The 13,368-nt window shown below is 37.7% G+C and overlaps 1 protein-coding gene across 10 annotated transcripts in view; it reads right to left on the reverse strand.

The window, feature by feature from the left end:
- LOC103708947 (alpha,alpha-trehalose-phosphate synthase [UDP-forming] 1) overlaps positions 1–12,146 on the reverse strand; it is a 38,826-nt gene extending 26,680 nt beyond the window's left edge. For 3 of the 10 annotated variants that reach the window (XR_015969032.1, XR_015969033.1, XM_008794070.5), the window contains exons 1-7: positions 10,695–11,621; positions 10,310–10,407; positions 9,761–10,149; positions 6,626–6,740; positions 6,340–6,441; positions 3,356–3,506; positions 1,961–2,049 (exon numbers count right to left, since the gene is read on the reverse strand). Coding sequence is in view for 8 of the 10 variants with exons in the window: in XM_008794070.5 (XP_008792292.2) it covers positions 1,961–2,049; positions 3,356–3,506; positions 6,340–6,441; positions 6,626–6,740; positions 9,761–10,149; positions 10,310–10,407; positions 10,695–11,145 (1,395 nt within the window). In the remaining 2 variants the exon portion in view is untranslated. Of the gene's footprint in view, positions 1–1,960; positions 2,050–3,355; positions 3,507–6,339; positions 6,442–6,625; positions 6,741–9,760; positions 10,150–10,309; positions 10,408–10,694; positions 11,795–11,857 lie in introns of those variants that run through there. The other 7 variants (XM_088704922.1, XM_039131148.2, XM_088704921.1 and 4 more) reach the window with 5 other exon arrangements.
- Between the last annotated feature and the right edge of the window lie 1,222 nt (positions 12,147–13,368).

The following is a 13,368-nucleotide window of genomic DNA, read 5'->3' on the forward strand; positions in this document are numbered from 1 at the left end:
AGAAGGTGGTAGCACTACATAGGACAAAAGACATAGTCATGGCAAGGTTTCATCATGGGCATGTTTAGTTAGGAGGAGTTGGACTCTAAAATGGAAATATAGGAATGAGTGACTCCTATTCTAGCCGTTTGGTTGTGGGGAGTCCCATACCCATTATTCTAGAAGAGAATAGGAATGCCTCAATTCTCTAAAATCCAATCTTGACTCTTCCCTAGTATTCAAATCCCACTCCAATTCCAATCACAAGCCAAACGCGTCGAGAATGCCGCCGTGCTTGTTTCCATTCCAATTCTAATTATGAACCAAATGCACCCTATATGTAGACAATATATAATTTTCTCTGAAGGATAAAATCTATCATATAGATTTATGTGAAAATGTTGACATGAAGTTTGTATTGGGTCACAGGATTAGTCAACTGAGAAGGAGAACACCCAATTAGTTATGCTTGTTTCAAGCTATGCCCTCATGGAATTTATGCTCCAATTTAAAGAAAAGAGTAGATGCAAATCTACTCTTTTCTTTAAATCTGTTTAGTTGATAATCTTACTATAATGCTAGAAACTCCATCTTTGTATAATGGAAATCAACTTCAGCATCTTATGGGATGAGCGCACAAGACTATAATGTCGCTTGGTTAGAAGGATGCCTGATGTGCCTCCTGATTATACTAATTATTCGGATATCTACGAGAGACATCGCCACTCGACGAGATTCTAGATGTCGGTATGTTTGTTGTACTTTAAATATATATAATTGATTGTATTATTTTATGTTTTGTATCTTACTAATTGATTTTAAGATATTTTACATTGATTCTCCTAGCATACAAAGCCACGATCGCTGACTTTTTTCTTTACAATTTGAATTTGGCCTAGCGCTAACACAGATTTGCCAGATTTTTGCCTCTCCAAGGTAGTATTGTTTCAGAGCAATGCCACAGTGATGCAGAAAAATCACTCCAAAATATCAAGAAGCATTATTTAGGATGTGCCAAGGTGATAGAAATATCAAAAAACATCAAATTACACTTAAAATCACTCAAAAAAAGAAAAAAATGATTACTATTCATTCAATCTTAAAAGAAATTGAAAAAAAATATGGCGTGCCAGTTCAGAACAGGCATGCCACACTATACCGTGTCAGTACGGTACCAACACTAGTACCATACCGAACTGGTTGCCAATCGGTATGAGTTTCGATATCAATTTGGCGAACCTTGATCAGTAGAAAGAGAAAAATAATTGAATGTCCTCTTCACATGTAGAATCTCTATATGCATTTGCTAGATATGTCAAAAATGAGATCTCATATAAGAAACACGATCGCCCTTCTTTAAACTAGAAATCTTGATAACTGTGTTTCATGGTGGATATGCCTAGTATTTAAATTCTTTAAAATGAAACTCTTGTAAGAAAAATGGTCGCCTATTCTTTATCAATTGTAACATATCAGCCTTTGCTATTCAGTTTGTTAAATAACCAAATGTCCACTTCAAGTGATTTACCGTCAAACAATCACCCTCTCCCAGCAACTCTGTTAGATTGTCATTGCTTTATTCGCCGAACCAATGCATCATGCTAGGTTTTGCTAATTCAACAGCCTAAACAGTAAGAAACTTGCCAACAATGAACACAATCAGAGATTAATAAATCTTAGCCTCTCTGGAAATAAAATGGAATAATGGTAAAGACCGACATCTAAAGCCTTCAGCTATAGCATTAAGAAACTGCAACAAACTATTCGCACGTATAAATAAATAAAAAATGGAAGGCTTCAGTAGTTCAGTTTGTACTGCATTAAAAGTAAATATAACTCAGATCTGCAGAAACCTTTAAATAAGAGTTCAATTTAATGATGAGATTGGATCCATTTAATATCAATTCACTCAAAACAAAAATTAAGATGCCTTCAATGTTTCAAGACAATGAAAGCTACAAGGACAGTGCTATGGACAAACCAGATGGTGTATAGGAACAGCAGTTAGTGTTCCAAACCGGCCATTTATCCGTCCAACAATTTCATGAACCTGGCTAGTAAGCTTTTGATCTGGTTAACAGAAACGAGATAATTAACAATCAATATGCAGTCCGCTAGAAAGCTACATTATTTTGACAATGGCAAGTTCAGTTCAGCAGAAAGAACATAAAGTTAGCAACAATCAAATGTTTAAGGTGATTTTGCCATTTATGCAAGTTAAAAAGGTGCATTTTCATCTCAGCATAAACTTTCTATCCCAATTACCCTTACAAACTGATGCCATATAAGAAGGAAATGAAATGAGGTTTCATTTTGTTATCATTCATTTGCAGGAACCTATAAAATGTCCTAAGATATCTGATGGAAGAAATTCAGGGCTCAGTAAGTATCTCTGCATTTCACTTAGATGGACGTGGAAATAATGCAACTAACAATTTTTTTCACAATCATATACAAGAGAAAAACAAGATTATACAAAATGATCAAGGGAAGCATAAGCTTAAAAACACCATGCAGAACATGAAAAGCAACTCAAGCGTAATTGCAACTTAACTTTGCAACCATCAACCATGGTTTTAAGTTTAAACTTTTAAGTCTCCATATGGGGCCCATATAGGCACCTAACCAGTACGAGACAGCACACCTGTGTACTGATATGGTACAGTACTGGAGTCAGCACAGCACCTATACCATGTACCAATATAGGGGCCCACCTAGCCCCCATATCATACCAGCCACCATACCCGATCAATATGGCATGCCTCGTACTGCCCAGTACAGATTGATACTTATATATACAAATTAAAATTCAGTGTACAAGTAGCATAAGACTTAGAAGATACTAAAAATAAAATATATAGACAATGAGTCCAGCATATATCTAGATTCTCTCTTTTTGCAGGGGGGGTGGAGGGGAGTTTCTACAAATTCAAAAATAATTAGTAACACATAACAAGAATAAATGAAAACAATTATATATATATATATATATATATATATAGAGAGAGAGAGAGAGAGAACGAGATGCCATGACTTGAAATAATTTAACAATCTTTCATAATCCACTGATTGGTAGGATTTAATTACTATTGAACAACCATAACAGGAAAGTTGAAACATTATTTGCATATGTAGATTCTATATATCTATTCGATTTGTAATTAATTTATTGTCAAATTTCATTGAGGCGATTTGCGGCTTATGTAAGTATTTAAAATTTTGTTATACATTTGTTATTTTTTTCTAATTGTAAATAGCTATAAATTGATAGAAAAATTGCAACACTAAGAAAAAAAACTAAAACGGTCTAAATGTCATTTATCAAAAAAAGGCTATAACTAAAGATGCACAAACTACGTATAAAGACGATGCATACACTCAGGAACATCAGTTCTCGTTGGCACAGCAATTTGCAGCAACACTACTTTATCACGCCATGTTGGATTTTCCTCAAGAAACTTTTCAAAGGCCAAAATCTTTTGTGGAATCCCTTTAATCATGTCAAGACGATCAACACCCAGCATTACCTATCATATTTAAATCAAATAAGTAACAATGATGCAAAAATAACAAGCAATAATACTAAATATGAAATAAACGTCTATGGCCTAACAATCAAAAGGTACACAAATCCACCACTCAAGTTGAAAAGAAATAAACAACTTGAACAGTAATCGCCATTAAAATTCTAAAGGGATAAATACATACCTGTACACATATATATTTATATGTACACATATATATTTATACATACACATACAGGATGAAAATTAGAGCAATGTAACCATAGCAATATCCATTCAGGCCAACCTTAACCTGACTATTCGGGTTTAGCTTTATGGATCCTCATTTGCCAAGCATTCATATTTACAGCAACTTTTAGTATCATGATCAAGATAAATATCGGAACTCGGAAGTCTTACATGAAATTTGAGGTCACAGAGTTTTTTTCAATATATAAAGCTTCATAAAAGCCATTGTATTCATCTTCCAAAAGAAAAGAAAACGTCAAATCATCTGCAGCTTCAATGAAGTTAGGAAAATATTGGATGCTTGAACATAGGAATATGCATTAAAGCCACATCACAAAAATAGAAGAGCACAGAGTAATATAAAAACTAATGCAACAGACAAGCACATTAATAGATCAAAAGGACTTCATACATGTTATTTGATTGTCAAAAATAGCATGATTAGTTTATTTCATGGATGTACAAAAGAAAGCAGCCCAGATAGATATATTAGATCGTCACGGTCATATTACTACTTTCACAACATGATAAATTCAAATGAGGATGCGCAAAGAATAAGATGGCAAAGCCATCATAAAGAATAGTGTGACTATAAGTAGATGGAAAGCATAATTCTGAAGGTTGTTGAACAAGGATTATTGATGAGATAAGGACATAAGATCTATTAATTCCACACAGGTACAGCAGATGTATAAGAGAAAATTCTAAAACAAAATAGAAGGATACTATATTCATAAATCCCAGTCGTTTATTTAGTACCACAATGAAGTTTTCAAGAAGCCAAAAGATAAAACTTTATAGATGAAACAAAACAAAATCAAAAATACAGACAGAGACAAGAAAAGATAATTAGCGACTTACTACCAGATCATATAATGAACAATTGATTTAAGAGGAAGGACTACCTGATGGATGGATACGAGTATATGACTCATCAAACAATAAATGTTTGGCTTTAGGACCATATTTGACATGTATTTGTGTGAATTGCATAGCATGCATAATGCATGCGACTGGTCCAATGAGGAGTATATGAGGGACGGCCATAATATATAATATGTAATGCAAATGTTTGAATCAAGTGGAAGAGTGATTAATTAATTATTTTGACCCCATCGAAAAGTACATGTTTCAGATTAGAGAATAACAGCAGAGGCATACCAATCATTTCAAAGAAATGATGCAAGAATTACCCAGGTCAAACCACTTGGGGAAATACCTCCCAATGTTCAAACCCTAAACCTCCTCAGAGGAGGGGTGCAATGAATGACTTGAGTATCTGGAAGTCTTTTGTGATCCCGATGCTTAAATTGGTTTTCTTTTGGCATCAGATTTTCCTTATTTTTATCTATGTGAATTGACAAATACACTCCCATTTTAAATTATATAACACTATAAGAAGAGAGATTTTTCTCTGGAAAAAGGTTTTTATCTCTAAGTGCTTCACATTTCTCCTCATGCAACTTCCCCATTTGGCTTTGCCACACGCTGACATTTACACAAGCAAAACCAGCAGAGAGACGTTTCTTTTTTTGAGCATTCAATATGCATAAGCAAGCCGACAGTTGTGCAGAAGATTCACCAAAAAATGCCAGGTTCTCATATCACAAATATTGAAGCGATAATGATGACTACATAATTAAATCTGAAAGATTGCAGTATTCTAGCAAATATTGTACCAAAGAGATTTTAGAATCAAAAAGATAACAAAGAATCAGAGACTCCAGCCTAATATTTCTGACCATCAGGTAGAGTACTGCTTGAATCACTTCCATTATTCTCTAACATAGAGAAAAAAAAAGTCCAGGCAAACGACTAACTTCAAGAATTATAGATTAATATAAAATGTTTTTAAACAAATGTTCCCAACTAGTGAAGGGACTGCACTAAAACTTTTAGAACACTATACAGTCCTGTTACAGCATACTTTCAAGGAAGGCAAAACCATCCCGAATTGCCTGATTCAGGCGTAATGGATCAAAGTGGTGCAGCATAGTTCTTGGCTTAGGTTTGGGCAAGCCAAGAACTAGTCCAAACTGAGCAGGACCGCCCTTTTCCACTTGGTTCACCTTGGTTCAGACCAGTTCATGCTGGTTCTAGGCCTATCAAGGGCTAAAATAGAAAGGAAAGGCCATTCTGATGCCTTTCTCCTCCTGTTCTCATCGACCGACACTGGCACGGTACCACACCGTACCAACCCAGACCAATCTAGCACACAGTACCGGTTCAAGAAACCTGGATACTTAAATATGAACAGCAATCAAACAAGTAATGTGAAAGGCCAACCTATCTGTTCAAGTAATTACTGGAAATTCATTTGGCAGCTTGTGAATAATCTCTTAAAGCATGCAAACATAAAAGTGGAATATGGTATATAGATCATGATAATATTAATTAATGTGATGTTCATACATGTAATATTAAATATTTTATAGAATGCCGGTGGTTCGCTGTTACCAACAAAGCAAGCAACCTCTCTAGTTTCAAATAAACTCTCTAGGCTATAGTTATTAGTTATGCAAAATACTTATCAGCACCTACCAAATTTATGATTAATTATGAATTAGTCAAAAATAAGGAACTCATGCCAGATGATTATGCTTCCTACCTTCCGGCCAGCAAATCTCTGAGTCAATTCATTGATGTGTTCCTTGACTGCTGGAAGCTCGAGTGCTCGTTTAAACCGGTCAGAATCTATCCCAATAGGAAACTGAAATTTCCAGATCAAAGATCAGTGCAACAACACTAATTGAAGCAAAGGATCATTTTTGGAAGTATTAATACACTAAACATGGTTGTTGAAACTTCACGTGTAAAGCCAAAGGTAACTTATGCCAAGGGTTACTTTTTAAAGTACCAAACTAAATAATGAATGTAACAATTCAAAAGTATACCGCTGCCACTCGAGTCAGCCTTCCTTGATCTTCCACCCCTTCTGGTGTGCCCTCTAGTCCAAGAATACGGGTGCAAGCACTAACAAAGTGCCTTGCATAATCATACGTGTGAAAACTGGACTATCAACTTAGTAAATATAATCATTCAAGGAGAAAGAAGTTTTTCATGACAAAAACATAGCTCTGGTCAATAAAACATAAAGAGCATTCCTAGATAGTAAACTTAGATATAAACAATAGATACTCAAGATTAAAAGAATAATAAATTCTGTTTCAACCCTCAAACAAATACAAATGAAGCAACAATCAACTATGAGACATGTGGAAGTTTGCCCAGCAAGCAATTATATAATGTTATGAGACAAATGAATCAACTGCAATGAGCAGAAATTTGCAGCAAACAGGAAATATATCATTCATCGAACAAAACAGGAAATATATCAAACTTTGTCATAGATATTAGATTAAATACTATGCACAACTATTTATATAATATTAGTGTGGAAATGGCATAGCTAGCATCCATTGTGGAAAAACATTTAACAAAGTGCTGGCATGAAAGCCAGGAAGACAATGACATAGGAATGTAAAGCAGTCCCGATGCGCACCCCAAAACATCAATAGACTTCAACTATGGAACAAAGGCATGAACTTCCCATGCAATGTCATTAGTCATGCTTGGCTGCTATGGAATTGTACCACAGAAATGCAACTGAAACCAACTAATGCAGATAAGGCCATGAGGATCAAGCCAAAGATGTATAATTATTGACATCAAAATACATAATGAAACTGATGAATATAGTTGTTAAAGTCATGAAAACAAATCAGCGGATATGGCGGTTTATCATTAAAGAAGATTTTATTTAAAAGAATGAATGAAAAAATATGAGCACAACACAAAGAAAACAAACGAAAACAAACAAATCAATGAAAACAAACAAGTCAACGAGGGCTAACGAAGGCATCCTGCAATTGTTTTGGTGGCTCTAGCTTGCCATCCCTCAAAGAGACACTAAATCATTGTAAATATTATGCCAAAAAATTTATTAAAAAAAACTTATTCAGCAGAATGAAGGTAAAGGTACACAAGGTTAATGCATGGGATGCAAAGGGGTAAAGAATAATGCAACAATTTTTAACACATAAATACAAATGAATAAATTTAAGAGGTTACAGATAAGATATGAAAGGCTAGTCAATGAAAGCAAAGGGAAGAAACTATTGAAATTGAGAGTTGTCAAGCTAGAGAAGACTAAGCATACCAAATTACCGGAACAAGAATAAAAAATGTCAAAGAGTACAAGAAATTGTCATTTTAGCCTTTTAGCCCAAGATTCTTTTTTCTAATGTAGGCTGATAAAGCTAGGTGTCCCTAGATGGCTGTCCCCTTAATATGATCAAACAAAGTTCAAATGGTTAAACAAATTGCTTAAACAGCCTACAAAATTTGTTGTCCCTTTTCATCTTGTCTTTTTCTACAAATTCCTTCAAAGTGATAGAGATCTTTATAGTCTTTTGAGTTCCATTCACTAATACCTTTTTTTTTTTGCCCAAGCTTTTTCTTTTCCCTTTAAGAACCTACAACCTGAAGTCAGGCAATAGTATAGCTGCAAGGTACCAAGCTAGATCAAGCATTACATTGGGGAAAATTAAGGACATTTGACAGCTAAACTAGCATTTTTAACACAAAAAACCCCAAGCACAAATAACAGATTAAACCTCTATCATCTCTCTTTAACCTATTCAGCTACCAAAACCCTCTTTATGATATTATTGAGACATCCTTCTAAGATCAAACACAGCCCCATCAGATCTCCATGTACTAGATCCAATTGTCTGGTTGACCTGCAACTCTCAGCCCCAATACAAAGGACCACACTTGTAAGTTACAGCAGTTATGTAAGGGAAGTCAGCTCCATCTCCATCGTAAATCTCTGCAAGTTCCAAAAAAAGCTGGATAAATTTTAGTCCCCCAAGTCTAAAGCTGCAACTCCGAAGAAGGCACTCATCCAACTAAACTGACTAAATTTTCTTCTATCTTCATACACACCCCGATAGAGTATTATAATTGTAGCTAAAAATGAGAAGCAATGGGAATGGAATATCTTCATCACTAAGGGCCTTTTTGGGAAATCCAGCAAGATTGGGCTGGATTTCCTACAAGAATTGGGTCTGTTGGCCTGCCCAACCCATATTCTTCTAAAGGCCCGTCATAATCTTAGCCTAAAGCTAGATGGTTTTACATTATTCCCTCCTTATAGATGTTCATAACTTGAATATGTAGCCTTGATAGCTTTTCTGCTTCTAGATTATATGTTCTTGAGTCTATTATGCAATGTTTTTCCTTTACCACCACTTTTCTTTGTCAACTTTTGAATTTCAATATTGCTCATCTCTTCAAATGCATGTCTTTTGCATTTTAATTCCCCAATATCTTCTCTAGAAATGTGTTTAATCAATATGCCATCTGATAGAACTTTGAACATATGAAAATGCTTGATTGTCATGGATAACGTAATTGGCTGCAAAGATTCAGCATATAATTAGTTTTTCCTAGGAATCTACAATGATATACAAATGTCAACCATATATCTCAGTAAAAAGAAATACAAAGGGACAGGTAAAATTATCTTATTCCAACATCCTTTATTGAACGTGTTTGATAGGCACAGTTTTTCAAAACTCAAATAACCATCATTATAATTGAAAAAGATATATAACGTTACAATATGGTATTGCGAACAAAGAAGATACTATCAAAAAGCATTGCCAGATCAAATGAAAATGAGAAAACAAAGCCACTGTATAGCGCACGAGTTCAGCAGAGCAGACCATAACTCCATGAAACACCATTAACGGTGCTCAATCCACTCAGTCACACGTCATATTAAGGCCAAATAAACCATATAATTTCCATATGACCACACCATATGTTCGTAAGAGGGAAAGAGGAGTGCATGTGTGCATCTGTCTTTGTTGTCCACATTTAATTTCACAAACATACAGATTCTTCCAACAAGTGTGTCATGTGGCCGAAAAATTGATTGTTACAATGGAATGCAATTTGATGGAGTGTCAAGCCATGTGCAAAAAACACACTATCTAAAGTATCAAACGAATAAATTTGCTCACCCTACTAGATCAGCTGCAAGAACAGATCTCAACAGCTCTGAACGAGATGGTAGGGTCCTGTGAATTTCTGAAGATGGGAATGGTGTGTGAAGAAACCAACCAACTTTCATGTTGCTGTTGTACTCCTTGAGGTATTTAGGAAGGAACATTAAATGGTAATCATGGCACCAAACAACATCCCCCTCTTGATAGTGCTGGTTCACAACATCAGCAAACATCTGGTTTGCCCTTTTGTATGCATCAAACTGGGACTGGAAGCTGCGAGTTGTTGCAAGCCGATCTTCTTGTGGAAGCCCGAGGTAGTGAAAGAGTGGCCACAAGACATTGTTGCAGTAGCCATTATAGTACTGATGTACTATCTCTTCATCAAGAAATACTGGAATGCATCTCTGTTTCAAACAAAATAAAAGCATTCCAGAAGGCATTTCAAAAGGCAAAAGCATACACTGACAAAAAAATTCCTAAGAAGTCTACCAGGCAACGCTATTTTATCAAGCTATGAAATAGAGACGCCTCCAGAGATAAATAAATAAATACAATTTAAAGGACCTTCTCAGCCAAAGCCTTTGTAAGTGCCCTCTGTCCCACTTCATCTGGCACATTTACACCAGCCCATCCAATCCATTTAGCATCAACATCTTTCACACCTGCGATAATAAAGAAATTAACAAGCATAAGCATTCTTTTTTTCCTCGCCAACATTCATCTTTCTATCCAGAATACCGAGTTACAATTGAGACATTCTTGTTCCTGTCATGCATGAATTCTACATATATCATGGACTACTTCTCTGTCATGGAATCTTAAGTATAATCTCAAAAATTGAAAACAACTTACATACTCCACTCCATGTATAAACCATTTTATGACTAGCAATGATCAATAAAAAAAACATGGACAGGTATGAACTTAACCTTCAGAGGAAGCCACTTACCAAGAAGAGCACTGACCAGCCCACCAGCACTGATCTCCAGCGCCCATGAGTCCTCGCCCTGCCTGACCGCCGAGACCGGCAGCCTATTAGCCACAACCAGCAGCCTCTGCTTCATCGCCTTCCCATTAGACCTCTTGCACCGATTCCCCGACATCTTGCCGGCCGTCAGGCCTGCCTCCCCATTGGGGATGGTGCGGCATTCGCAATTCAGCCCCCTGGCACCCCTGGCCTCCCTCTCCGACACTCCAGGCTCCCTCCCGCAGCTCCCTCCATCATCATCATCATCATCGCCACCGCCGCCATGACTGCTGCCGCCATCGTTCTGTTGGAAGGCCCGGTTGGACTTCCTCTGCTCCCGCTCCCGCAGCAGCCGCTCGACCCTGGTCGGGTTGCGGCTGTTGTACTTGTTCCCCGGCATGTGCTCGGCCGGCGGCCTGGAGGCCAGTTTCATACACCGGCTTAACTACCGCCGGCGCCGCTCTCCCGCATTCGAACAGCGCCCCGGACCATCAGCTGGCTGGCACGCCACAAAGAATAAAAACAAATCACCAAGAAAACAACAAAATCCAAGAAGAAGAGGAATAAGAAGAAGGCATCGTCTCCAACTGAGCCTGGGTTAAAGAAAGGTGCGCTTTCGTGCTCTCATCACTCTCAGTCCTCGCCGTAGTGGTGCTACAGTTATTACCAAGATCTCTTTTGGACTCTACTGAAGGAGCAAGCAACTCGTTCTTGCGTGGGCCTCATAAAAAAAAAGAAACGAGAGGAAGAAAGACTAAATAGAGGGTAGAGGGAGAGGCCAGTGGGGTGGGGGGTGGGGGGCCGGGAGGGACAGGCGCCGGTGGTCCCTCTCTTTCTTTGTTATTTTTGTTGTTTATCACACAAATCAATGGCGATTCGCAGATCGAACCAAGAACCCAAATCATCCCCCCACCAACGACATTATAAAAATGTGCATAAAAAATATGATGACGCGAGAAAGCAGCGGCAAAAAAAACAAAGAAAGTGGTGGCGCCTCCCACCGGCATCGAAAAAATTACTGCAAGAAACGCGGTAAAAGGGAAAAGTAGAACCAGAAACCAAGATTAGGGCTTGAATAAGAAGCCTCGGAAAGAAAGGGAGAAAGAAAGAACGAAAGAACGAAAGAAAGAAAGAAAGCGGATCACCTGGATTTGGATCGCGATACGTCGTGGTGGGGACGGAGTGGGAGGGTCTATTCCGGGAGGGTTTGGACGCGGGTTTTAGGGGGATAAAGAGACGGAAGTAGAGGATGAGAAAGAGAGGATAGAGAGGGGGCTGGGATAGCACCGCCGATCGCTATCCGTCCAGCGGAGCGGCGATAGCGAGACCCGAGGATCTCCATCCACCCCGAGTCCTTCGTATAACTCAGCGACGCATGCAGAAGCCCGCCACGCGCCGATTATAATACATGAATGTAAATAACCGCCACTATCTAACTTCTTAGGGGCTGTATATAATAATAAAAATAACATTCATTATTTTCTCCTTGCGCTGTTCTTCTAAGCAAAATAATATTTTTCAAAAATTTATTCTTTTATCGATTTTTCTTCCAAAGATAAATTATCATATTCAGAACCATGTTCTTACATTGGGCGATACTGATGGAACCCATAGCAGCCCTTGCAATTGTTACATCGTTTAAACGATTTTGTTAGTGTCCATCATGATGGGATAACACCAATATAATTTGGATTATAGGATATGGTATCGAAGGTGGGATATGATGGTTACCTGGTATAGGTGGGAGAATGGTATAAAGGTGCCAATAATGATTGATTATTAGCTGTACTCCAAACATTAAACGGCCCGAAATGGAACAAGGGATATACGTTTGGAAAACAGGGGAGAGGAGCCGTAAGAGGCAAAAGTTGTAGGATAGAGACCGGATTCTCTCTCTCTCTCTCTCTCATACATTGTCCTTCAAAGTTAAAAAATAAAATACACCGTAAAAAATTCTCTAGTCTTTTGCACTGTACTTCAAAGTCAAAAAAACAAAATACACGGCAGAAGTAAAAAAATAGATATAAAGTGGATCCAAAAAATCTCTCTAAAATTACAAACGATAAAAAAAAGGGCCTAATTAGAAGTTTTGTTTGCAGTCTGCAAGACGCCATTCTCGTCTGTGGATATTAGAGTCGGCTAGCAGGGGAATGGGTTCGCGGGGACCCACCACCCACTTAACCCAGGGGCGTCGGGGGAACAACGTGAGCTTTTGAGAGAGGCCGGCCGGGAAGCGCAATCCTGGGCCTTGCGATTCGAACGGTGAATATTTATCCCCGGCCCCCGGGACGTGACTGGAAGTCAAAGCTAATTCTATCACGTAAAATGCTTGGGGGCACGCGTGGATGCACATAAAAGAACTCTCTGGACCCACTTATTGCATGATTTAATATCGGGTCACCTTCTCATCATCTCTCTCCTCCTTCTCCTCCACTTTTTTTTCTTCTTCCTCCTCCCTTTTTTTAAAACGGCATTTCATATAACTCTAACTTAAGTATATCCAACCATATTAAAAGAAAGTAAAAAGTATAAAGTAAGAGAAATATCTCCTACAGATATCCATGTGCTCTCTCCGGAGTGCCGGGCAACAAATGAAGCAACCTAGTCTGTTGCACTGTTCGCCTCCCGAAAGACATGTAAAATCTGAAAATCGCTC

The sequence above is a fragment of the Phoenix dactylifera genome, chromosome 9 (assembly GCF_051530095.1).
Source record: "Phoenix dactylifera cultivar Ajwa chromosome 9, Ajwa_hap1_PhDact_Kaust_v1.1, whole genome shotgun sequence".
NCBI classification, from domain to species: domain Eukaryota; kingdom Viridiplantae; phylum Streptophyta; class Magnoliopsida; order Arecales; family Arecaceae; genus Phoenix; species Phoenix dactylifera.